This window comes from Neophocaena asiaeorientalis, unplaced genomic scaffold (assembly GCF_003031525.2).
Source record: "Neophocaena asiaeorientalis asiaeorientalis breed wild unplaced genomic scaffold, Neophocaena_asiaeorientalis_V1.1 scaffold30, whole genome shotgun sequence".
Classification (NCBI taxonomy): Eukaryota; Metazoa; Chordata; class Mammalia; order Artiodactyla; family Phocoenidae; genus Neophocaena; species Neophocaena asiaeorientalis.
The window spans coordinates 13,184,793-13,211,992 of NW_020174923.1; the positions used below are offsets into that span (position 1 = coordinate 13,184,793).

The 27,200-nt window shown below is 38.8% G+C and overlaps 1 protein-coding gene across 1 annotated transcript; it reads right to left on the bottom strand.

The window, feature by feature from the left end:
- Window positions 1-417: 417 nt before the first annotated feature.
- Window positions 418-27,200, bottom strand: PSMD12 (proteasome 26S subunit, non-ATPase 12). Its single transcript, XM_024761040.1, has 11 exons — window positions 27,028-27,200; window positions 18,336-18,395; window positions 18,119-18,247; window positions 13,931-14,038; window positions 12,252-12,356; window positions 8,240-8,389; window positions 8,018-8,152; window positions 6,917-7,029; window positions 5,748-5,922; window positions 3,845-3,922; window positions 418-2,860 (listed from the first exon to the last, which is right to left on the bottom strand). Exons 1-11 carry the CDS (start codon window positions 27,133-27,135, stop codon window positions 2,651-2,653), a joined length of 1,371 nt encoding a protein of 456 aa, XP_024616808.1. The 5' UTR covers window positions 27,136-27,200; the 3' UTR covers window positions 418-2,650.

Below are 27,200 nucleotides of genomic sequence, written 5' to 3' on the forward strand. Positions count from 1 at the left end.
TACTGTGTGTGTAGTTAATACGGAATTGCACACTTACAGGGTAATTAGAAGTTGGAAGCTGAGGATCAAAATTCCAGTGATATGCTAGTGAAGGGTTAAAAAAGATTAACTGGGGGCTTCCCTGGTGGCGCAGTGGTTGGGAGTCCGTCTGCCGAAGCAGGGGACACGGGTTCGTGCCCTGGTCTGGGAGGATCCCGCATGCCGCGGAGCGGCTGGGCCCGTGAGCCACGGCCGCTGAGCCTGTGCGTCTGGAGCCTGTGCTCCGCAACGGGAGAGGCCACAACAATGAGAGGCCCGCGTACCGAAAAAAAACAAAAAACAAAAAACCAGGATTAGAGAGGTAACATGACTTAGAAAGAAAAATGAAAAGTATCTGTGGCTTTTTGTTATAAACAGTAAAAGAACTGAAAAAAGTGATCTTTTAAAGTATGAGTTTATTCTCCAGGTTTTCTTAAATATCCACAAATTAGTGCTTTTATTGCAGCTATATCCAGAAGCTGGAAACAATTTAAAATATGTTCTTTTATCATACATTTAACACTTAAGAGATAGAATGGAACAGTATGAATTTTAGAGATGTTTTTCAATGATTCAACAAAAAGCATATGGAAATTGATAATTACAGAAATAATGATTGAACTCTAAAATAAAAACATAAATTATATAGAAATGAAAGGGTAAAAGGCGTTTCATTAAAAACAAACAAACAAAAAAAACAGTGGCTCATCACTTCTCCTGCTGGTTAGTAACCTAATGAAAACAATGAGTCAAGTATTCACTTCTCCATATTAAAACAAAGTGGTTCTAACCTTTTCATGCATGCCGGCTTTAGGTCAGAAATGCGAGCCAGGATTTTAGGTTCAGAACATCTCAAATATTTTACTGCCTTAAGCTAATGGATTCTTCTTTGTAACACGAGAAATTGGTAATAACTCTTAAGTTTGCTTGGACAGAAAAAACAATGGATGAGCAGTTAATCAAGTCAAGTGGGATTTGGTCACTGGGACACAGTTGCAAATGGCGCCAAATCAGAACACACAAAAAGCTTAGTTTGAGGGTGAGCATGTTAAAATAAAAAACAAAGAAGAGGAGCATTTGAGATCTTTACAGAAACATATTTGGCCAAACAGTCTAGGTTTGGCAAGTACAAGGGGAATGAGTCCCTAGAAAGATGAAGTTAATGAGAAGCTAGATTCAAATTAGTTCCAACTCAATTTACAAATTAACAATGCAAAATGATTTTATTTTCCATCCTTTTCATTCAATAGAAAATTAAAAACTATATTCTTACTGCTAATGTAAACTTCTGATGTTTCTTACCTTGCCATATTTTTTGTTAGTTTTTAAAGATAAGTGATAGCAGATATTGTTATTAATGTGACCAATACATTAAATTTCCAAAGAATAAAATTAGATTAATACTATGTTATTATTCACAATAGAGGTTCTACAACTGTTCCCAGCCCTGGGATCACGAAATAGGACGATTTAGTGATCATTAAATGGAAAATGAATTGTGAAAACTGTTATTTCCAGAATGCCTTTCCCTCTCTATTTGTATTTTTAAAAAAAGACCTTATACTTTCTTCATTTAAACATATTTTAAATAACCTAACATTGTTTCCTTTTTCCATTTTCTCTGAAATCAAATTTTAAAACTTCTAAAATTTGCTCATAAGTGAGTGATCTCAGATGTTTCTTTTAACAGTAAAACTACTTTAATTCTGTTTAAAAAAAAGTGTCAACACTATACCATTTGCCAAGAGGGTGGCCTGAAGTCTCTTTTTTTTGGTCATTTTTAACGCATTTTAGGTTGTTATCTAGCAGGCATATAATGGAATTAAAGTTCCTATAGGAGAGAATGAAGTGGGAGCATTAATGATGTAATTACACATGGAAGTTAAAGCCACAAAGGAGTTATAAAAATGACCTTGTGTATTAACCTCTGTCAACACAATTGGTTCAACACCTGGTCAAGTCAGGGAAAGGGGGTAACAATAAGCTACTGTGACTGAAACAAGCTTGACTCAAAAAAAAAAAAAAAAAGTCTATAGCCTACCAGATAGCTCTGTACACACTCAATCTACAGACTTTCCACCACAATACTAAAATACAAATTCTTCACAAGTCACAACTTTATCCCAAATGTTCTTATAGGTTCTATGCTGCTTTTTAAATTCTACTAAATAATCAATAGCTTTACAACAAAATTAATTTTATTTAAAAAACACTTAAATCACTATCCCACAAAATGTTTAGAAACACAGGTAACCATGGACAGTAAACGTGCATATACTGCTTTTATTATTATAGTTATGGTTGTTAGCTGAATGAAAACAAATAGTAGCTAAAAAGGTTTCAAATGATAGAATAACATATTTAGGTACGTTATGACAATTTTTTGAGTACTCAGACAATAGAAATGTATTATATATTTTTGCACCAACTGCACATGCAAAGTTAACAATGAAATCGAGGAACTGAAGATCAAAAGGGGCCTCAAACATGTTCACTAGCTTTTAAATTTTAGACAAAAGAGCTGAGAATAGAAAAAAAAAAAAACCCAACATATACACCATAAAAGTCTTTTTCTTTTTTAATGACTTCCAATTTTAACTCTTTTCTAAAAGCACTCAGGGCATGGAGACGCTTACTGTAGATTATGTATCATCTCCTCTTTGGCTATGAGGTGTGTGGTTTTGTTAACTAGAGACATCAATGAGTTCAGTTTCTGAGACCAGTCATTTAATAAATTATTTGGATCCTTGGGTCTCTGGAAGTTGATAATTCCTGCCAACCTGTCTACTTTAGCAAAGATGGTCTTGTTAACTACTAGATTCGAGAGAAAAGCCTCTGACTCCTGCAAGAGAGAGACAAACTGGATTAAGACAAGATAATTTAAATTATCAATAAACAAAATTTAAGGAAAGCATTCTCTACACTCTTCACTCAAGAATATGCTAAAATTCATTAATAGTTAGAAACTGCTGACTTCCTGCAATGATGTACTTATTTTACTAAGCGCCTAGGGAACGATTACAATGAGTACACTCAAAGTCAGCATCCAGTTTGAACCTCCCGGCAAACTTAATGCTGTGGGTACTGCCCAAGAGCCTGTTGCCACCAGCAATCTGGTCTACCTTCTACGTTTCCCCCTAAAAGGCAGTATTATACAGTTAGTTTCCAGAAATGGTGGGATAGAATATATGCTCTGCCACTTGCCAACTCTGTAGCCAAAGAGAAGGCACGTTACTTCTAAGGACCCAGGCACCCTCGTCCAGAAACGAGAAGAGCTAATGAACTAACCGAGGATCAAGCCCTCTAACCCCAACATTCCACGATTCTTCCTTTTCAGCTAAACTGTCAGACTCCTTCTGGTGACAGAAATGGTTTTTCAGACCATTACTATACACTTTGCTTAACTCCTATCTCTTTGTTATTGTACATTTTACCAACATGAAAACCAGACCTGAAGATGATATTCCTCTAACATGTCCTGGGTCCTTTTCAGGTGAACTGCAATCAAGTCTCCCTCACATGTTTTATTTCTACAGTTCACTTTTGGGAACCTAGACATATTTATTATAGAAATATATACTTTATCTTCAAATTAATCACTGTAAAACTACCATATTTAAGTGAAGATTTTAACTAGTATAAATAATATTAATGTAGCTATAAACTTGTTATTTAGGCTACTCTTTGGTATTCAAGATAGCGTGGGGAAACTTTCTATCACCTAAACTTAAAATTAAGTAATAAAACAAAGTTGATTTTCTTGCTCAATTTTTACAAGTCAATTGATTTTCAAAATGAACGGTTACAAACAACGTTTACTACTTACATCAACAGACAGATCCAGAAGTTGTGCCATCCTCTTCATCGTTATCCTCGTGTAATACTTGGCCATTATTCTAATATTCTGAGGAGAGAATATACGGCAGAGGACACAGCTGTCAGTAAGGCCAAAAGCCCATCCCATTTGTTTTCATATCCAAATAGGTTTAGCTAAAATGTCAAATACTCAGAGCTGTTATTTTGCTATAGTCCACCACTGGAATGAAGCTGGTTCTAAATGTCAATAACGAAACTAACTATTTAGATACTTTGGCTTCTGCAGTTATTTTTAGTTATTCTGAGTACACTCTACAACTCTTCTAAAATATATATAGTCAAAATATAGGCTTAACTAAATTAGTTGTTAAAAGTTGTAACTGTACTAAAATATGTTTGCTAAATGCAAGAATCTAAAGTTAAGTTTTTCTAATTATGACACAAATGTTTAAAAGCCTAAAATTTTTAAAAGATCAAAATCATCTCAAAACGCTACCTTATCATCATTATAACTATGTAAAGATAACTCAAAATTAAACTCTTAATTTTCACTGGAAGTGGTGCTAAAGTTAGAGAGACGCCCCTTTGTTATTCTTAATGTTAATGTTATTAACAAAGCAGCAGCACTCACAAGGAAAAAGGGGGATGGGGGGAAGAAAAATGAGCTCATCTCTGAAGAAGCTGCACCTCCTCCCATCTCTAATCAGGGCTGAGGGCAACACCAACCTCTCAGAAAGCATAAGAATCACTCAAGACTCCCTGCTTTTCCTTCATCCTTTAAATTTAACCAATGACCAAATTCTATTACTTTTCTTCTTTAAAACAGTTAATTCCATTCCACCCACTCTTCCTCAATACCTTGGCTACTGCCTTAATTCAAGCCCATAAAGCCACTTAGCTAGTCTCATCTCCAGTCTTTTCTCTCTCCAAATCCACTCTTCACACTTCCTCCCAGAGGAATCTTTATAAAATACAAGCCTGGTCATTATCCTCTCAGCTTTGTTACGACCCAGCCCTTTTCCGTACCTCCAACTTCCTTTCTCACTGAGCCCTTTCCTTGGAGGTCCTCAGGTTCCCCTGCTGGTTTGCTGCCTCCATACCCCAGCGCAGACCATCCCATCTGCCTACCGACACTGCCCTCCCTTGTCTGCCTGCTGACTACATACTCTTCTCACAAATCTTACCTCCTACATCGATTCCTATGTATCCAGCCTGACCATTCTTCATGGTGGAACCAATCAACTCTCTCCTTGTGCTCCCCTCTAGTACATGTATACTTGTACCATAATACATAATTTATAAATGCATCTTCCACTGTGATTTATTTTTAAGCATTTTGAAGGTAGGGACCATGTCTTATTCTCCCATGTGTCCCAGCACTTTGTACAGCGTGTGGCATATAGAAGCCTCACAATAAATGTTTGTTAATGAATGAATGTTGACATAATTCAATTTGTAGTGACACCAAGAAGATCAAAGGTCAAGTTTAAGACATGCTACCCATTTCCAAAACTACCCAGCAAGTACCAGAAAGAAAACACTCCCTCCACCCCCATCCATCCCTCACATTCTTAAGAAATTCCTTCTGATTTATATGCTATAAAACTTTGGATTCTTGAGAGGTCCTCTCAAAATACAGCATGCTAACACAGTTATCTTTTCTGAAAAGCTAAAAAGAGGTGGGGAAAAAAAGACAAGAGGGGTAAGATAAATTCTGATATGCTTTGGGAAATAAGACAAACATCTGAACAACAAATTTACATCACTACTACATTGGGCATAGAAAAAAAAAATCCTAAAGTGAAGAATTAAAGACATAACATCCAAAAGAAACATTTGAGGAATAAAAGTTTATGCTCAAATTTGCCAAAGTTTACTTCTAAATTGTCATCTCCATCATGCCAGATCCTTACATGTTCAACAACTCTGTTTTTCAAGTCTTTCCACCTTTTTTCACCTTCCTCTGTATAACCAAAAACATCAGTTGCAGGACTCTCCAGAGAACCTTTTCTTAATTCCATTCCATAGTCTTCAACAAGTGTGGACCAACGCATCAACTCCATTGTGGTAAAAAGCTTTAAAAGATCCCTGTAAATTAAATAAAACTTAATATATTCCAAATCTGTAAAAATTAAGTTGCATCTAATAGCAAATTCTAAAATATCAACAAAGAGGATTTTTACAGTTTTGTTTGTAGAACAAGATACAAGTTAGTACTTATTTTACCAACTTTACTACCATTTTTTCCACAGTAATTGTGAAAAGCACATTCCCCTACTTATCATTTTGCGATCTCCTCTATTGTATTTGCCAATCTCTGGACTAATTGACTGTAAACTTACTAATGAAACAGATAAAAGAAAAATAGCTTAAAAAAAAGCACAATGGGCTTATGATAAAGCCTATGTCTGTTTTATTTATTTATTTATTTATGGCTGCATTGGGTCTTCGCTGTACGCGGGCTTTCTCTAGTTGTGGCGAGCGGGGGCTACTCTTTGTTGCGGTGCGCGGGCTTCTCATTGCGGTGGCTTCTTTTGTTGTGGAGCACAGGCTTTAGGCGCGTGGGCTTCAGTAGTTGTGACACGCAGGCTCAGGAGCTGTGGCTCGCGGGCTCTAGAGCGCAGGCTCAGTAGTTGTGGCGCATAGGCTTAGTTGCTCTGTGTCATGTGGGATCTTCCCAGACCAGGGCTCGAAACTGTGTCCCCTGCACTGGCAGACAGATTCTTAACAACTGTGCCACCAGCGAAGCCCATGTTGTATATAATGGATTTTCAGAGGCATCTACTTCTGAAAATCACAAAGCCCCAAACATTTACAAATGATAAAATTTATCAGATGATTAATTAAACAAAAGTGAGTTTGAAATAAGACTTCTACTTGATAAGTGGCTTAGAAGGGAGTGTTATAACCTCACTGCATTAATTTCAAATGTAGTCCTAAAAAAACACTTTATTTTCTCTAGTTTTATTCTCTAATACAATCTATCAGTAACCAATTAAGAAGTATACACTTAGGTTAACCAATTTTCTTTCAAAACGGTGCTTCTACTGAGACATACTATACTAATTATAAAAGTACTTACTTGTATTTAGGAATTTCTTCTAACTTCTTGTCACCACTTATTCGGTGAACCAAATCTGACTGTTCATTGTCAAAAGGAGCCAAGATAACATAAAGGACAACACTTTTCAGGGCCTAAAAAGGTTGTACAATGCAACAGTTTACATACAAGACTAGAAACAAAATGGAAACTTTGGCAGAAAGTGAAAATTCATGGAATAATTGTATATACTCATTTTTAATACTGTATTCAAAAGTCAGGGGAAAAACCTTATCAGATTGCTCTTCATAGTGCTTTTCTTTAATGTTGACTTTTCATAAAACTATTATAAAACAAATGCAATGAATCTTTGCTAATTTTTTTTCCTTTCCGGCTGTGCTGCACGGCTTGTGGAAATCTTAGTTCCCCGACCAGGGATCGAACCTGCACCCTTGGCAGTGAAAAAACAAAGTCCTAACCACTGGACCACCAGGGAATTCCCAAATCTTTGCTAATTTGAATTACTATCTGGGTTGGCTTTTTTTTTTTAACTGAAGTATAGTTGATTTACTTAGTGTTAGCTTCAGGTGTACAGCAAAGTGACTCAGTTTTATATATATATATATATATATTTCTTTTTCAGATTCCTTTCCATTACAGGTTATTACAAGATATTGACTATAGTTCCCTGTGCTATAGGGTAAATCCTTGTTGTTTATTTTATATAATACATAGTGGTATGTATCTGTTAATCCCATACTCCTAATTTATTCCTCCCCCAAACTTTTTTTTTAAATAAATGTATAAAAAAAGGTTCTTATAACAAGTTAGCAGCAAAAATGTGGAATCCACATATAATCTATTCACAGACTTTGCAAAATAATTTTCCAAAGTAATGCTAGGTCTTTATCTGTGACCTTCGTTAGAAGGTAACCTGCTGTACATGTCTTAAATAGTAAGCCTGCATTTCTTCAAAGGCCATAAATAATTCATCTGAATCAGTAAGGATAAAGTGAACTATCAACAGACTGAACAGAAAGCAGTACCACACAACTGCGTGTAATTACTGAAGTTAAAATTATTTCAAAAAATGCAAATTCCTCCTAATAAGTATCAATGTCAAGTTTAAGACTATATTCTTACCTGTTGCCACTTTTCACTTTCTGCCTGTATACAGGGAGTATCATAGATTGCTCTGTAGTGCTTACAAATAGACAAATAAGATCCTTCATGTTGATCCAGCTGAATCATTAAGTTATAGTATTTCAACTTTAATTTCTGAAAAAAGTTGACAAAATAAATTGGGGTTTACAGGGTTTCCCCCCAACATTTTCAAAGTAAATTTATAGTAAGAGATAGGCTTACCTCTGTATTTTCTTCCTGGAAAAATTTGGTGTTAATTTTCTTGCTGATGATTTGTGTACGAATGTAATCCTTCACAGCTAGGCAGAGCCGCATTTGCTCCAAAATAAACTCCACTCGCTCTTTCTTTTCCATTGACCCATACGTTTCCACCTAGCAGAGTAAGCCCCCAACCAAGATTATAATCTTTAGCAATATTTTTAAATTGCAACAAAATTAAATAGACATTAAAAATTCACACTTGATAAATAATATGAACCTTCACGCATGTTGATGGTGATATAAAAAGCTAGTTTCCTCCAGGAAATTACAATTAAAAAAAATTATTATACAGTAAAACGGATATTTTTCTTTTGGTGTAAAGTTCTATGAATTGTAACACATGCACAGATTTCTGCAACCACCATCACAATCAAGACACAGAACAATTCCATCACCCACATAACTCCCTCACATGCCCCCTTTACAGTCACACTCATAACCCCTGAAAACCAATGATCTGTCCTCTAATACCACAGAACTGTGTTTTCTTTATTATTATTCATTCATTCATTCATTTTTGGCTGCATCGGGTCTTAGTTGCGGCACACTGGACCTTCCATTGCGGCACGCGGGCTTCTCTCTGGTTGTGACGCACAGGCTCCAGAGTGTGTGGGCTCTGTAGTTGCAGCACACAGGCTTAGTTGCCCCACAGCACGTGGGATCTTAGTTCCCCGACCAGGGGTCAAACCCACATCCCCTGCATTGGAAGGTGAATTCTTAACCACTGGACCATCGGGGAAGTCCCCCAGAATTGTCTTTTCAAGAATGTCGAATATAATATGCAACCTTTTGAGACTGTGTTTACTCAGCATAATGCTTTGAATAAGATTCATTCAAGTTGTTGTATAAATCAAACAGTTCGTTCCTTTTTATGGCTAAGTAGTATTCCATGCATGGATGAACCCCAGTTTATCCATTCACCTGCTGAAGAACAACTGGGTTGATCCAATCTTTTGCCTATCACAAATAAAGCTACTCTGAACATTAGTGGACAAGTTCTGTGTGAACATAAATTTTCCTTTCTCTTGGGTACCCAGGGATGGGATTGCTGGGTTATACAGTAAGCGTATGTTTAACTTTATAAGAAACTGCCAACCTGTTTTCCAGAGTGGCTGCACCATTTTGCATACCGATCAGCAATCTATGAGAGTTCCAGCTGCTTTGCATCCCTGCCAGCTCTTGGTATTGTCAGTATTTTAAAAAAATTTTAGGTATTCTAATAGGCATGTAGTAGTATCTCATCATGGTTTCAATTTGCATTTTCCTAATGGCTGATAAGGAAATGACAATTCTAAAAATGAAAGAAGATATCAGTTGCAAGCTAACTATATAATAGTTGAAACCATTATACAAAAAAGAGGCACAGGTCTTTTTAAAATTCAGATGACAAGGCTGATGTGACCCTTCATGGGCGCAGAATGTAGTTACAGTAGATACCCACAAATATAACAGAGAATCAATTATATCAAACACTATGAAAAAGTTTCTAATATAATATTTGGCACACATATATTATAAATGATTTATAACATCTAGAATGACACTTTTACAAAGTAGAATGAAGTAAGGCTATTATTACTACAATTTGGTCTGAAATGTTTTTATTTCACTGTCTTGTCCTTCGTTATTTTTTTTAATAGTTATTCAACATACTGTGTGCCAGGCACTGTGCTAAGTACTCTATGTACACTAATTCTCCTTTGTAATTTCTTAAGGAAAATAAACACACACACAATGAACCATCAATGTTTCATTTTGACATGTTCACTCACTCTCCATGTGTCAATTACTTTGAAGCAAATCTCAGACAAGGTATTATAAATATTTCAATATGTATCTCTAAAAGATAAACTGAAAAAAATATCATACCTAAAAGTTCTTTATATCACGAAATATCTAGTCACTCCTCAATAGTCTCATTTAGTTTTTTAATCAACTCAGAATCCAAATAAGGCTCATACTCTGCAATTTGTAGCTATGTTTCTTATGTCTCTTTTTTCCTTGCCATTTATGCATTGAAGAAATCAAGTCAATCATCCTATAGTTTTCTAGAGTCTGAAGTTTGCAGACTGCGTCCCTGTGTTATCATTTAACAGCCTCCTCTGTCCCTGGTATACCTTAAAAACTGGTAGTTAAACCTAGAGGCGTTATATAACTGAGATTAATTTTTTGGCAAGAATACTTCACAGGGGATGTTGAATCATGAGGCATATAGTCCTCCTGGTTGGCAAACAGAGTTGGGAGGCAAAACTATGGAGCAAATAAAAAGATCAGTGGTTGCCAAGGGTTAGATAGGCAGAGCCCAAAGGGTTTTCACAAGCAGTGAAACCATTCTTTATGATACTACAATGCTGGAGACACGTCATTATATGTTTGTCAAAATCCATAGAGTGTACAACACCGCGAGTGAACCCTAATGTAAAACTCTGTACTTTGGGTGATAACGATGTGTCAATGCAGGCTCACTGACTGTAACTAACGCACGACGCTGGTTCGGGATGCTGATAGTAGGGGAGGTTGTGTGTGTTGTGGCAGCAGTGGGTAGTACTTCCCACTCAATTTGCTGTGAACCTAAAAATACTCTAAAAAAAAAGTCTTTTAATTGAAAAGAAAAAGAAAAAGGTGTGTGTTTAGCGGGGTGGGGAGCCTGAAGCCAAACATAACTAGTGGTAATCCAACAAGTTACTTAACTCCTTTAAGTCACAATTTCCTTGGCTGAAAAGTGGGGATAAAAATAGTGTTGCATGTGCACATTAAAGGAGATCAAGTATATAGAGAACATGTTTTAAAAAATGACAACAAACACAATGCATGCCATACAAGTTCCTTCTAGTATTATTTTTTTCCTTTCCTTTATCTAAAATGGATAAGGTACATGATTGAAAAGTTAAAATAATCGATTTAACTTAACGGGGAGCCTTTGATGAACTAAAATTATAAGCAAAAATTTGAGCATAGGGCTTTCCTGGTGGCGCAGTGGTTAAGAATCCATCGGCCAATGCAGGGGACACAGGTTCAAGCCCTGGTCCGGGAAGATCCCACATGACGTACAGCAACTAAGCCCACGAGCCACAACTACTGAGCCTGCGCTCTAGAGCCCATGAGCCACAACTACTGAGCCCACGTGCCACAAATACTGAAGCCTGCGCGCCTAGAGCCCGTGCTCTGCAACAAAAGAAGCCACCACAATGAGAAGCCAGCACACCACAACAAAGAGTAACCCTGGCTCGCCACAACTAGAGAAAGCCCGCGCAGCAATGAAGACCCAACGCAGCCAAAAATTATTTTAAATTTATTTAAAAAAAAATTTTGAGCATAGTTTACGTACATTTTTCTGATAGGAGAAATGGCTTTTCTCAGATTTCTTAGCACTCTGCTATCTCATTTTAAGGTCTCTCTTAAAAACTGTCCTGAAACACAGCAAACTATGAAGGAGTTTTTCTTTGTTAAACCAACATAGACTAGAAGTTGACCACCAATCAAATATTCATTAAGAATGAAGCCAACGATGAACAGTAAATTCCTAAGGCATAAGTAAATGAACGTGAATTACTGGTTTTAGTTAAATTCTAAAGAGAATTAAAATGTTCAAATAAGGGCACAAAGTTAAGACTAATTTGTTGATCCTACTTTTCTTCAAAACATTTTTAGCAGTTAAATTTGGTTGGGACCATAATTACACAACTTCCAGCTACTTAAACAACCTCACACTCTACAGTACTCACTCTTAATCCTGGTGGTTCAGAAGAAAGTGATAAGGTGCCAAAATAAGCAATTACGAGAAAATATTGCTGACTGTTTTTTTTCTTTGCTGCGCCACACGGCTTGTGGGATCTTAGTTCCCCAACCAGGGACTGAACCTGAGCCTTCAGCAGTGAAAGCACCAAGACCTAACCACTGGACTGCCAGGGAATTCCCAAAATACTGTTGACTGAATGTAAAATTTTACGTACTCTAAAATGTAGCACCTTACCTGTAACTCTTGTAAAATGGAAGCTGCCTCTTTGACGTCACCGTTTTGCTCTTTTATAGTTGCTAATGTTTTAGTCAGCCGAGCACGCTCAATTTCAACATAAATCTACAAACATGAGAGGTTTATATTATCTAAATTCCTACAGAAACGTGTTAAAATTGAAAAGGTAGAACTGGACTATTATTCAAACAAGGTATTTCTCTTGCAGCTGTCATGCACTTTATCCTCCACGTACAAACAGCACTGTGTGACATTTTACATTTCACAATCACATAATTTTAAAGAAAATATCTCTATAAAATGTTATCCATATTTTGCACTTTGCTTTGAGAACTTAAGTATGAAATCACTGTGCTTAACAACTAACAGGACCAAAAACTAAATAAATGGCACAGAAAGTACCTTTAAAAGAACTGATTATTTGAAAAATAACACTTTGCAAAGAGCATATGCAGTCTATTATCTATAATTCAACCAATACTCTCATTCTGATTTCTCTTTAAATGCAAGGCTACTTTCTCTAAAAACATCTGATCTTGCTAAGTTAAAGTTACTAGCATTTTTGTAGCCATTTGTAATGCTAGTAGATTTATAATTTCCAACAAATTAAACATTAAAAATATAACTATAGCCTAACAAAGTCTAGGGAACTAATTTTCATGCTTGGGCTTGCTGACCCATTTAGCCTTTGCTCTGCAGCAACCCCTTTTCCCCACTCCGGTCCCAAATCCTTAATCTCCAATGATAACAAACTGCTTACACTTTCCTAAATGTACTAAGTGTTTCTCACTCTGATATCTCTGCATATAATTTCCCCTATGTCTTAAATGCCCTTCTCCCTATGCTCTGGCCCAGTAGAATTTCTATTCATTCTTAAAAAGCCAGCTGAGCCACCATAAAGTCTCTGAGGCTTTCCTGGGGTCCTCAGCCAGTCAACCCCGACCTCTGTGCTGCAGGGAACAGCAAGCACACTGCTACTGTCATGACCAGCACAGTAACTATTTCCATGATTGATCTCTTTTGAGGTTAAAAATAGCGTCCTGCCCATTTTGGACCTTGCACAACACAGGTAGGTGCTCAATAAACGTTTAATGAACTAAACTATCAAAAGAGGCAGTAAGTTATATATAAACTAAGTTTTTGTCTTCAAACCACAAAAATCTACCTAGAAAGAAACGTATCTACCATAGCCACCATTTCATACTTGCTGTTTTTAGAGAAACACTAGATTGTGGGTGGGGATGGGGCACAGGCATCAAAAGAAATACAGATCGATTCTGGCAAGACAGTGAAAGTTTGAAAGCTAACCTCACACTGTAAACGCTCTAAGAAACCTTAGCTATCCCAAACATAGACTTCTTGAGCAGATCTAGGCCATGTGAAGAAATAACCTTACGTTTAATTATTACCAAATGTAAATTTGGAATCAGATCACTAATTTCTAGAAAAATCTGGATATACTAAGACTGTCACTATTTCAGTATATTCACTGGCATATGGGAAGACACTAGAAGGAGATATATTTACAAAGATATGGGTTAAATTAAGATGACGACATTCTGTGTATTCCATCTTATAAACACATACATATGTACTTATATAAAATGTTTAAACACATAAGTATCTCTGAATACAGGTAAGAAAGTACTTACTGTGAGTTCTGCTAATAGAAAACTTACCTTTCCTTCTGTAACCATTCGTAGAGTATCAATTAATCGAAGTTTGATTGGAAGATCTGTGATTTCCTCAACATAAGTACAGCACTGTTGAACCATTTTTGCAACAGCCTAAAATAATAAAAACCATTCATAAGTTAAATTCATTCCTCATACAGGAAAAGGAAGTATTTTATTGATGGAAGTGCTGTGGTCAGATCTGGTCTTCCCAAGCCACTCTAGATTCTGAATTGCTGATTAAAAAAAAAATAAGAAATCAACCCCCCCCCAGCCCCACCTCTGCAACCCTTAGCTATGAAGTACTGAATACTCAGTGACAAAGCAGTAAAGGTTAGGAAAACCTCAGGTGTAAAGACCTTACCCCTCTCCACTACAACTGGTGGGTGAGCTGATTACACAACAGGAAAGGTGGAAGAGGCATGTCTGGCAATGTCCGTTAGAAGGCTGGCTGGCTAGCTTTTTTACAGTCAAGAAGAAAAGTATGGAAGAAGTGGCAACAGATTAAGGGCAGGGAAAGGTGGGGGGAGAGAAAAGCAGAGTTTAACAGTGGCTGTGACAGCAGTGAAACCATAAAAAAGAGTCGGTGGCAGAAGCAGAAGGTAAGACAGTTCCACCATCTGGGCGGGGAGCAGGAGCCACAGCCAGCCACGCCCACCTCAATAAAATTCGACACTGAAAAGCTCAGCAACTCTTGCCCACAGTTCCCTGACAGGTAGTACAAGCAGGCTGTACTACATTTCTTCCAGTGCTAACAGTCTATGATCTAGGTCAGGGGTCAGCTGACCTTTTCTGTATGTGTTTATAAATATTTACACAGTAAGTATTTTAGAGTTTGTGAGCCATAGGATCCTCTGTGGTGACTATTCACGTTTATTTTTTATTTTATAAATAAATTTATTTATTTATTTTTGTCTGCTTTGGGTCTTCGTTGCTGCACGCAGGCTTTCTCTAATTGCTGCGAGCGGGGGCTACTCTTAGTTGTGGTGCGCGGGCTTCTCATTGCGGTGCACGGGCTTCTAAATGTGGTGGCTTCTCTTGTTGCAAAGCATGGGCTCTAGGTGCGCGGGCTTCCCTACTTGTGGCTCACGGGCTCTAGAGCGCAGGCTCAGTAGTTGTGGCGCATGGGCTTAGTTGCTCCGTGGCATGTGGGATCTTCCTGGACCAGGGCTTGAATCCATGTCCCCTGCGTTGGCAGGTGGATTCTTAACCACTGCGCCACCAGGGAAGACCTGTGGCAACTATCCAGCTCTGCCTTTGTAACTCCACAGATGTGCCATACATGACAAATGGGTGTGGCTCTGTCCCCCCAAAATTTTATTTACAAAGGTGGCAGGTAGGATTTGGTCATTGGCCCATAGTTTGCCAACCCCTAATCTAGATTCTAAACAGCGTATCATAATCATTGATAATAATAATTAGGACTCTGTCATCAGGAAAATGTTAAATTACATTAAGCATATTTTAAGATAGCAGAAAAGTAAACAGAATATCTTGCTGTCAATTATATCTCAGTAAAGCTTTAAAAATAAATCCCATGGTATATCTTGCAAAGATTTCCTTGAAAAACATTTAATGTTCACATAGCTCAGATCAGACTTAATTATCTGAAAATTAGCTGTTTAGAGACTCCCAGGAGTTCCAGAGGCGAAGGTTTTATTGTAAAATATAACTTTCAGTAAGTGCAAAGCTCTGGAACACCTAGTCTCTCACAAAACAGATGATCCCTCTAAAACTAATTACAATAATGATTTCTAGAAAGGCATACAACTTGATCATTCTAAAAGCTGTGCAAAAAATACATTAACAGAAACCAGATGGGGAAAAGAAAAGGAAACAAATCAATATTCTAATGATAAGTGAACATCCTGCTGCTCCCTGAAAATAACTGTAGGGAAGTCATTAGGGGAGTTACAGCTGGCATGATGCTGACCCTCTGCGCTCAATGATAGTGAGTTAGAAAACATTAATCTTAAGCAATCTAGAAAAGGTTATTTTAAGAAGATTACTACTTTCTAACCCTGATAAAGCAAAAATGAAAAGTTTGAGGTAAAACGTAGTTATGAGAAAAGGAAAGAGATATTTGGAGTCCCTAAGTACTTTCCAGCTGTGAAGACATAACATGTTAAGGCACAAAGAGCAGCTCTGGTTCCAGTTCTGGGGATGTCACTAGCCAGCTGTAACACTTACTCCAACTCTTTCCCCAAGAAGCCTTCCCTAATAAACTTAATTAAAACCTTTCTCTTCCTCTTTTCATACATCTTAGCATTTTTACTATTCTAATGTCACTTACTATATGTTACCATGTATGCAAGTAATTTTTAAAAAATTTAAAAATCAATCTTGGGACATGTTAAAGATTGCTATGATTACTTGCAATTTATGTTCTGTACTAAGCTATAGGTTACTTACACATTTCTTCACATTCCAAGAGCCTTACATACAAAATTCAGTTTCTCTATCAGAAAAGTAACAGAGTAAACAGTCCCTCTACTAGTTCTAAAATGTTATGACTTTATGAAATTAAATCTGTATTTTAGGATATGTGCTTTGAACTTTATATTAATACTATATAAAACACATATTTTTGTTTATTTTAACCCAGGTTGCCCCAAGACTTCTAATTAAGTAGCCCTTTCAAAATTGTCCCATAGAGAGCAAGTTTCTTAGAAAATCAGAGGATGGTTTATCCATGTTAGTCTCTCAAACCACAGAAATAAGCAGCAAAAATCATATTTAGATGTTAAAAGAAATTATATTTAAATGAATTTCACATTCACATGTCCTAGAGAGCCTCAATTAAATCTATGTTAATTCTTTTTTTTTTTTTTTTTTTTTTGCAGCACGCGGGCCTCTCTCTGTTGTGGCCTCTCCCACTGCGGAGTACAGGCTTCGGACACGCAGGCTCAGCGGCCATGGCTCACAGGCTCAGCCGCTCCGTGGCATGAGGGATCTTCCCGGACCGGGGCACGAACCCGTGTCCCCTGCATCGGCAGGCGGACTTCCAACCACTGCGCCACCAGGGAAGCCCTATGTTAATTCTTAACAGTGAATTTTATATGCATGTAAACTTATCTAAGAAAAAGGAAAAAAACCAATCACAGTAACTTTGCTTTTTGCAAAAAATAATTTAACCCACTCTAATATCAAGCTCACTCTCGCAGCAGACTAATTAATAAAATAAGGGCTTTGGACAAGAACCCTGTACTTCTATTTTTTGGTTCTACTACTACCTTGTTTTACAATGTCATTACCTTTAACATTTGAAAGCAAAAAATAAAAACCCATAAGCTACTCGGAACAGCATTTTAAATATAAAATATAAATGTAAAAAGTGGAGTCTACTTCTACAGAGGATCATTTAAATATATCTCAAGCAGAACAGGAAAGCAGTAAAGAAAATCCAGCTTCACAAAAACACCAAAAGAGAACATATATAATCTTTAAACAAAATGAGTAGTCTGAAATTTTTAACAAAATGATATCTGAAAATGGCCTCAAAAATAAGTTAAATAGGGGCTTCCCTGGTGGCTCTGTGGTTGAGAATCTGCCTGTCAATGCAGGGGACATGGGTTCGATCCCTGGTCCGGGAAGATCCCACATGCCGTGGAGCAACTAAGCCCATGTACCACAACTACTGAGCCCACGTGCCACTACTACTGAAGCCCATGCACCTAGAGCCCATGCTCCGCAACAAGAGAAGTCACCGCACTAGAAAGCCCACGGGCAGCAACGAAGACCCAAGGCAGCAATCAATCAATCAATAAGAGAGAGTAGCCCCCGCTCACCACAACTATAGAAAGCCCACGCGCAGCAACTAAAACCCAACGCAGCCAAAAAAAAAAGTTAAATATTAAGTGCTTAATAAAGGCATGATTAAGTAAATTACGGATTATCGACTTGACAGATTATAACACAACCATTTAAAATAATAAATATGAAGGAGCGACATGGAAATAGAAGCTGCATCAACACTCTCAGAATAATTTTGTAAAAGTATGCAAATATATAAAGATTAGAAGACAAAAATAAAAGCAGTTGTCACGAGAATATGGATAGAATTTTTTAAAACTCTCTAAATGTTGTGATGTTGATTTAACAGTAGATTTAAAACAGATTCATAGAAAGGTTTTTTTTTCTGAAAGTCCTTATTTAAATTTGAATGTATTTGTTTTTGATCAATCATGAACTCACTTGTTTTAACTGACTCCGTCTTTTTGACAAAAGCATAATATTTTCATTAAGTAAATCCCATTCTTTAGCCTCATAGCACATCTTCACTACTGCAACTAAGATACGGGATGTAGACACCATATCAGAAGCCTGTAAGAATGAAAATATATTGAAAGTTAATGGAAACAGTATCAAATGAAATTAATGGCAATTGAGGTTTTCATTATAATCTACTCACAGTTCGGGTCTGTTTTTCCAAAGAGAGAAGGGTTTCAATGACTTCTTGAAGTCTTCCTTCCTAAAACAAAAGGTAAATGAACAATGAAAACACCAACAACACAAAACCAAATAACTTAGTCTAACATGAGATGCTTCTGACACAGAAAGACAAAATCAATAGCCTATTTTAGAGGAAAGAGACTACTGTTGTCTTTTTCTCCTTTTCATGATACTGCCTGCTTCTCCAGAGGATTCCAGAAGTCAGTGGTTCCCAACTTGGGGCCCACAAGCTACTTTTTTTTTTAAATAGATCTTTATTGGAGTATAATTGCTTCACAATGCTGTGTTAGTTTCTGTTGTACAACAAAGTGAATCAGCCATATGCGTACATGTATCCCCATATCCCCTCCCTCTTGAGCATCCCTCCCACCCTCCCTATCCCACCCCTCTACGTCATCGCAAGGCACTGAGCTGATCTCCCTGTGCTGTGTTGCTGCTTCCCATTAGCTATTTTACATTCAGTAGTGTATATATGTCGATGCCCTAACCCACTACTGGGCATATACCCTGAGAAAACCATAATTCAGAAAGAGACATGTACCCACAATGTTCATTGCAGCACTATTTACAATAGCCAGGACATAGTGCGGAGCTCCAGACACGCAGGCTCAGTGGCCACGGCTCACAGGCCCAGCCGCTCTGCAGCATGTGGGATCTTCCCGGACCAGGGCACGAACCCGTGTCCCCTGCATTGGCAGGCGGACTCTCAACCACTGCTCCACCAGGGAAGCCCCACAAGCTATTTTTAACATTTCAAAATGCCTAGGAGAAACTGACTCTAGAACAACAATGATTTAACACTCAAGAAAAACATCAAGTCTTTGTTTTGGATTCTAATTCATCACCTCAGTGTGGTAACACCTGTTTATCTTGTTCTGAAGAGACTCTTAACTGGCTGTCACCCGTGTCTTTGAAGAATAAAAATGGGAAAATAATGATTTCTTTATAAATTCACCAAAAGTATTTTAAAGCATGAAGTTCTGAGGAGAAATAAAATGGATAGTTGGTGGTAAAAAGATAGGAAACCCTGGTTTAATTTTTCAATGACTTTAGAAATAAATTATAAATGTGCTTAAAGAAAACAAAGCCTACCTGAGATTACCCACGCATGCTATACCAAGTCATCAATTGACAATAATCTCCATCTCATACGTAAAAACAAAACATTCTCCCTAGGGCATACATTAAGAAATAACAAAATCCAAATAATATAAATCTAGATGATAATACACCAGGCCTAAAATAAGCCATATTTGGAACCACACATTTTGATAAAAACAAAACCAACCCACAGCACAAAGATTGCATTAATTTAAGATATTGATATTACTAACACTGAATGAATTGGAAGTGATGAGGAGGGTTTCATTTATAAATTGCTTTTCTAACCCTAAAGGAAATTTATTTTTATTTTAATGACATTCATAGATGGTACATGAGTACTACTCTTTTACTGATGAGAGAAACTAAACAGCTTTTGAATTAAGGGCACAATGTTTAGACTTTTCAAAATACTGTTCCCATATTTTCCAAGATAACTTTTAAGCTATGAATTTTCTAGGCAGCACAGAAAATGTACTGTATAGGCATTGTTTCAATTTATTTTAATTAAATCTAAAACATACAATTACTAACATTTTAACAATGTTTCCCATGCAAAGGGGAGCACCAGTTCTGAAAGCTGTATAGGTTTACGTGTACAATAAATGTTGGCTAAATGTCCATCAGAGCAGAAGAACAAAGAACAAATCTATAAATTCTCCAAAGTTAAAGGTTAATAAATCATAAAAATCAAAGAATCGAAACCTGTGTTGTTCAAAGATCAACTGTAATTTCCATAGGGAAATGGTTACTACTTGGCAACAAAATATAGTGCAAAAGTTGCTAAGATGCAAAATACTGTTTACTGATGGTCCCCTCTTGTCACTTTTGTAATTACTATTAGTCACATGATTGTGATCAACAGCATGTAGTTTACTGTATGGTATTTTAATTCAGAAATATGTATTTTAAAGAACTGCACCCTACAATGAAGGAATCACACACCACTCTAGAGCTGGGGTCTACCAGTATCAACAAAACATTAAACGTCACCGTCACCTTCTCAGAAAGGCGTTCTTGGATAATGCTCTCTAAAGTCAGTAGTCACTCAGCACCTCCTTTAACACTCCAGCCCACTGACTTTCTGCTTTGCAATGACCCTGTGGACAAAAAATGTCCCCTGCCATTTCAGTAAACAAAGGATGTTGCAGCCATAAAACAGGATACTGGTCCTAGATAGTTACGATGCATATCAAAGAAATGATTTCAGTAAGCCCAGGCTCTTGCATCTTCCCCTACAGAGAAAAACACTAAAATCATTAACTTGAGATGTCTGTTTTTGTGATTAGCAGTAATCTTTTGATGTTCAACTACATGTTTGTTTTTTTTCAGCCAAAACTCCTACGTATTCTGGCTCCTCCATCACCTCTTTGGAACAGTCCCTCAGAGCTATCTGAGTGGCTGCCTTTTTGGGCTATAGTTCTCAGTAATGCCCCAAATAAGACATAATTCTCCACTTTTACGTTGTGTATTTTTTTTCAGTCGACAACCCCAAACTCTTTTCCATTTTAATGTTCACTGTCTTTCTAATCTCGCTAGAATGTACTCTCTAAGAGCAGGGGCCATGTCTATACTGTTCACCACTGTAGCTCAGTGCTCTGCACCTACCCAAGCACATAATGGTGTTTTTGTAGATATTCTGGAGCATCCCTTTATACCTTGTACCACAGTTATTAATGTGCATGTCTTGCCTCCTAAGTGGTCTATAAGTTCTTTAGGGCTGGACATTGATTGTTTCCCTTACACCAACCTGCACACAGTATGTGTTCAATGGATTGACATTGACCTGAACTATTCACTTGATCTTGGCTTACAATTCGATTCTTACTGTTACAGTAAGTAGGATGTGACAAATTATATGGGTGACAATTCAGTGCTATCTGAGAAATGTTACCATCAATTTCATTAAATACAACTCCCAATTCTCTAATCATCCCACTTTTCCACCCAATCTTCCATGTTCAAGCTTATGGCTAAACATCTTCCTCGTTCCTTTCCTATCTATTCACATATCCTCCTTGAAATTCTACCTCCTCAATGCTGCCTTTCAACTCAGAGGAACAAAGTGGTCAGAGCTATCAAAACCAAGTTGTTAGAACATGTGACTTTTGTGATTCCTTTTTCTCATTAAAATAATCCTTGTCGGGGCTTCCCTGGTGGCGCAGTGGTTGAGAGTCCACCTGCCAATGAAGGGGACACGGGTTCGTGCCCTGGTCTGGGAGGATCCCACATGCCGCAGAGCGGCTGGGCCCATGAGCCATGGCTGCTGAGCCTGCGTGTCCGGAGCCTGTGCTCCGCAACGGGAGGGGCCACAACAGTGAGAGGCCTGCGTACTGGGGCGGGGGGCGGATATCCTTGTCAATGAGGTAAATGACTAAGAAGTTTATTCAACATCAATACATGTTGGGTATCTGTATATTCTGTATGTTTGTGTCCTTTAACTCCTAAATGATCCAATCTTTTAATGATTTCTTAAACAACCTCAACAAGTAAGAAAAGGCCCATAAAAAGTTAACCACAAACAGCTGAAATGTAATGCCAATCCAATACTTTTAAATGACCCATTTCTTGAAGGGGTCTTTTGTCCAAGCTACTAACGATCAGTAAACTGTTTTACATTTCACTTCCTCTTTATTTTTAGTGTTAACCATGAGAAGAGGTTGCAGGTGACCAAATGAAATGAAAAGACATTAAGAGGAGGGAGAGCGACTTCCCTGATGGCGCAGTGGTTAAGAATCCTCCTGCCAATGCAGGGAACATGGGTTCAAGCCCTGGTCCAGGAAGATCCCACATGCCACGGGGCAATTAAGCCCGTGTGCCACAACTACTGAAGCCCGCGCGCCTAGAGCCCGTGTTCTGCAACAAGAGAAGCCACCACAATGAGAAGGCCGCACACCGCAACAAAGAGTAGCCCCCGCTCGCCACAACTAGAGAGAGCCCGAGTGCAGCAATGAAGACCCAACGCAGCCAAAGATAAATAAATGAAATAAATTAAAAAAAGAAGGGAGAAACGAAGGATATATTCGATTTAAGAATGCAAGTAGGGCTTCCCTGGTGGCGTAGTGGTTGAGAGTCCACCTGCCGATTTAGGGGACATAACCATATGCCAAATATACACGGTAATCCAAAAGCAGGCAGTGGGGGTAGGGGTTGGAGGGGAACCTTCTGTGCATTAGAACTGTTAAATACTACATCTTTACAGTTCAGAAAAGGCCCTCATTAGATTAATTTTTAACTCCCTAATGCCAGGGTGAAATAACAACTATTATCTAGAACTAGTATCACTTTTATTATCTCACCAATCTGATACAGGGTCCTCAAATACCAATCACAGAGGCAGTAGAATATAATGGTTAAAAACAGGCTCTGCAAAAAAAAAAAAAAAAAAACAGCCTCTGCAGCCAGAATGCTTGAGTCTAAATTCCAGATCTACCACTGTGTTACTTTTAAGAAAGACACTTACCCTCTCTGACCCTCAATTTTCTCTTCAGTGATATGAGCATAATAATATCTATAGTTCCTGCTTCATAAAGCTGGTGTTAGGATTAAGGCAATGATGGCTAACATTATTAGTCACTGTTGTTATTTGCTAGGTGAGTGTTAGGACACAGAAACAGAATTGTACTAGGTCAGGGACTTTCCTGGTGGTCCAGTGGGTAGGGCTCTGCGCTCCCAATGCGGGAGGCCCAGGTTTAATCCCTGGTAGGGGAACTAGATCCCGATTGCATGCCACAACTAAGAAGTTCACGTGCTGCAATGAAAAGATCCCGCATGCCCCAACTAAGACCAGGAGCAGCATGCACGCATGCATAAATAAATAAAGAAATAGATAGATAGATAGATAGATACATGGATAGATAGATAGAACTGTACTAGGTCACAATTGTAGGAGATTCAAATGGCCTAGATTTGGCAAGTATACCACCTGGGTTTAGACTTCGGTCTGACTTTTGAAGGCTTCTGCTATATGTGGTATTCTCACCTGATACATTCTTATTAATTCTCTATACACATAATTTTTATCTTCGAATGTCTTTCACATTAAAAATAAAAAATGTCTTAAGGAAAGTAAGCACAGAAGTGATAGTCTCTTAAAGAAGCCATGGGATGTAGCAAAAAGAACACTATACCTATTGCCAGGAGACCTCAGCTTGATCTGATTCTTCTACAGATCTTGGATAACTACTGAAGCTGCCTGAACCTTGGTTTTCTCACAAGCAAAGTGAAGGTAACAAAACTTCCTTCAGTTTTATTGATGGGCTCAAAATAAAAAACAAAATAATGTATGCTAAAGTGTTCCATGCATTCCAATGTAGAAATGCAATGCTTTAAGTATTTTTTTTATGATTGGCAGAATGGCTATAAAATAATATAAAATGAGGGATAGAAAGCAAAACAGGGAAACATACCCTAAAAAACCCTAAGACAGATATCTAATCCAAAAGTCGAAAACTGTGGGTCTGTATTAAAAAAACCTTCTACTGGGCTTCCCTGGTGGCGCAGTGGTTGGGAGTCCGCCTGCTGATGCAGGGGACACGGGTTTGTGCCCTGGTCCGGGAAGATCCCACATGCCGTGGAGTGGCTGGGCCCGTGAGCCATGGCCGCTGAGCCTGTGCGTCCGGAGCCTGTGCTCCGCAGTGGGAAAGGCCACAGCAGTGAGAGGCCCGCGTACCGCAAAAAAAAACAAAAAACAAAAACCTTCTACCTTCCCATGCCCCAGCCCTCTTCCCCCTGCCCCGCCTTCCCACAAAGACAATCCATATCTACACCTTGTTTTGTTCGACAGGCACAGTGGCTTAAGAGAAAAATCAGGGCTTCCCTGGTGGCGCAGTGGTTAAGAATCCGCCTGCCAACGCAGGGGACACGGGTTCGAGCCCTGGTCCAGGAAGATCCCACATGCCGTGAAGCAACTAAGCCCGTGCGCCACAACTACTGAGCCTGTGCTCTAGGGCCCGCAAGCCACAACTACTGAAGTCCGCGCACCTAGAGCCCGTGCTCCGCAACAAGAGAAGCCACGGCAATGAGAAGCCTGCGCACCGCAAGGAAGAGTAGCCCCCGCTCGCCACAACTAGAGAAAAGCCCATGTGCAGCAACGAAGACCCAACACAGCCAAAAATAAATAAATAAAATCAATAAATTTAAAAAAAGAAAAATCAAATGGCTTTAATTTTACATAGTTTAACAGGCCCCAACATTCCCTGCTTCAAACATTTCCATCACCCACTTGACACCCAAAAAATCATTTGGCATTTGAGTTTGCAAATCTTCTCAACTGTCTTGAACATAACAGTGATGTTCTAAATAAATGCCATACATTGACTGCTAGAACAATTGTAGCAGCGAAGTATTTTTTTCTTACTGGCCTATAAGCTATTTGAAAGCAAGAGCTTTGTCCACTAATCTTTATACCCCCATAAAGTCTAGCACTGACTGGGTCTTACACACGGTAGGCTATCAGAAGAAATTGGTGAGGGGAAGATTTTTTTTCACCCTAGTCTCAGTTTTTGGAACAACTGTACTCCTTTAAAGCAATTAGTTTCTTCCTTATGGCAACTATCAATCTATTAATTCCAAAGAGGTGGTTTGGGGCTGACTTTGACCTGTACATACGTTTTGTCTGATCTACGTGGTATTGGCTCAAACAGTGCTTTAAAACAGATTAGTGTCCAGTTTCTAAATATAAAGGCAATTCATATAAAAATCCATATTCCTGGTCTCTCCCTCAAATTAGAGGAGTTCGTAAAGCGTGGCCTTCATTCGCAATTGGCAAAGATTAACCTGAGGTACAGAGTTCCTACTCTCTTTCCTTGAGCAGGTGCTCAGAAGTTCAGGTTTCATTACACTTTGCTCACTGGGCAGGACACTCGGTGAGAGCAGAAGCTCTAGAATCAGTATGCCTGGGTTTGCATCCTGGCTCCACCACTTTACGAGCTGTATGACTTTGGAGCATGTGACTCAACTTCTGTTAGACTGTTTTCCTATCATAAAATAAGAATGATAATAATACCTACCTCACAGGGCTAAGGTGAGGATCAAATGAGTTAATACATGAGTGCCTGGCACTGCAGAAAGCACTCAATAAATGTCAGAGATTGTTTATCTGCCCTGCGCTGGAGGTGTTTTGAGTTTTCCAACCTCTATGTAACTGGTGATGTTTCTTTTATGTAACTGGTGATGTTTCTTTATAGTAGCAGCTAGAAAGCTCAGAGATGAATTGATGGCTACCCTCCACTTAGGGTACTGAACCTAAGAAATACAAGTGTATCAACTTCATCATCTTTCCCTAACCTTGTCTTTTGTAAAGCCCCACTAAATTCTTTTTTGGAAAAAAAGGTAAGCATTGAAAGGGTTCCTTGAGAATTAAATGTGAAGTATTACTTGACACTCCTTCTGCCCCTGAATTTAGTATGTTTTAATGTACTTAGGTAGCAAGCTCCCTAAGAGACAAAAACGACCCTATTAGTGAATGCATCCCAGATGAATAGCAATACATGTTTGTGGCTGGACTGATCAAGGAATTTAAAGAGGCCTGAGCACAACCCTTAACAACGTTCCCCGATGAAGGTGATGCAACAACTATCTAAACCCTAGTCAGGCACCTAGGTTTAAATCCCTGGTTCTACCTATTGCTAATGTTAGGATGGACAGACAACTCTAAGCCTTGGTTCCTTTACATGTAAAATGATCCACAAAGTTGCCTGACACACAGCATCCCATATTGCACGATAAATGTTCAGATCAAGTAAAATTTCTATTTCATGGGAGATATGCAGCTGGGCTAAACTACTGTTAACGACCTCCATTAATTATGTTACTTTGTACTTCTGTGCCTGTTTGCCTTTACTCGTGCAGTTCCCGCTCCCAGGGATGACTCCTCCCCAACCCAATCTTATTCTGCAAGGCCTGATACAAACGTCAGCTTCTCTGTAAAACCCTCCCTTAACCGACCAGTAAAAACGAACGGCTTCCTTCTGTGTTCCAGTAAGACTTTCATACTTGTATGGCCCTCACTACCACGCGTAACTTGTGTAATTTGTTGTGTACACGGACTCCTTAGGGACAGGGGTCCTGTGTTAATCACCTTCATCCCTATCCCTTTCCTGTCCCTTCTCCTGGCCAAAGGCCAAGCACATCGCCACGATGCGTACGCAACTTAACCAGAGAAACTGATTCGACAAGAGCAAGAGAACTAAACTCTCTGATCTAGCGTGAATGCTGAAGCGGCCTTAATCCCTGAGAAACTACTCAAGTAAACGTGAAACTGCATCCAAGAAAAGGTAAAAAGTACTAATGGAGCCCCATTCCTAAGGGAATGAAGTGACCATCTGTCCTGGGGAGGTTCTGGGAAGCTGTATGCACTAGCGTACTCCGGCTGCGGGGTCTCCCTGGTCAGGCCGACCTGGGATCTCCTACTTCTGCAGGCCTAGCTCGGGCCGGGCAGGCAACAGCGGGATGCGCGCTCCAGCCCGCAGGCTCCCTGAGGCCTAAGCAAGCTCGGCGCCGTGACTCAGCCCCTGGCTCCCGCCAACACCCAGCCGGCCTCCCCTCACCTTGGCCAGCTTCTCGCACTCTGGCAATCGCTGATCCACCGTGGCGCTGTAGTCCACCTCCATCTTGACGATGCGCCCATCTGCCCGCTCCAAGTCGCCGTCCGCCATGGTCCCTACCTGAGCGTCCGTTGATGTCCCCCTAATTCGGCACCACTAGTCTCCCACACCGGAAG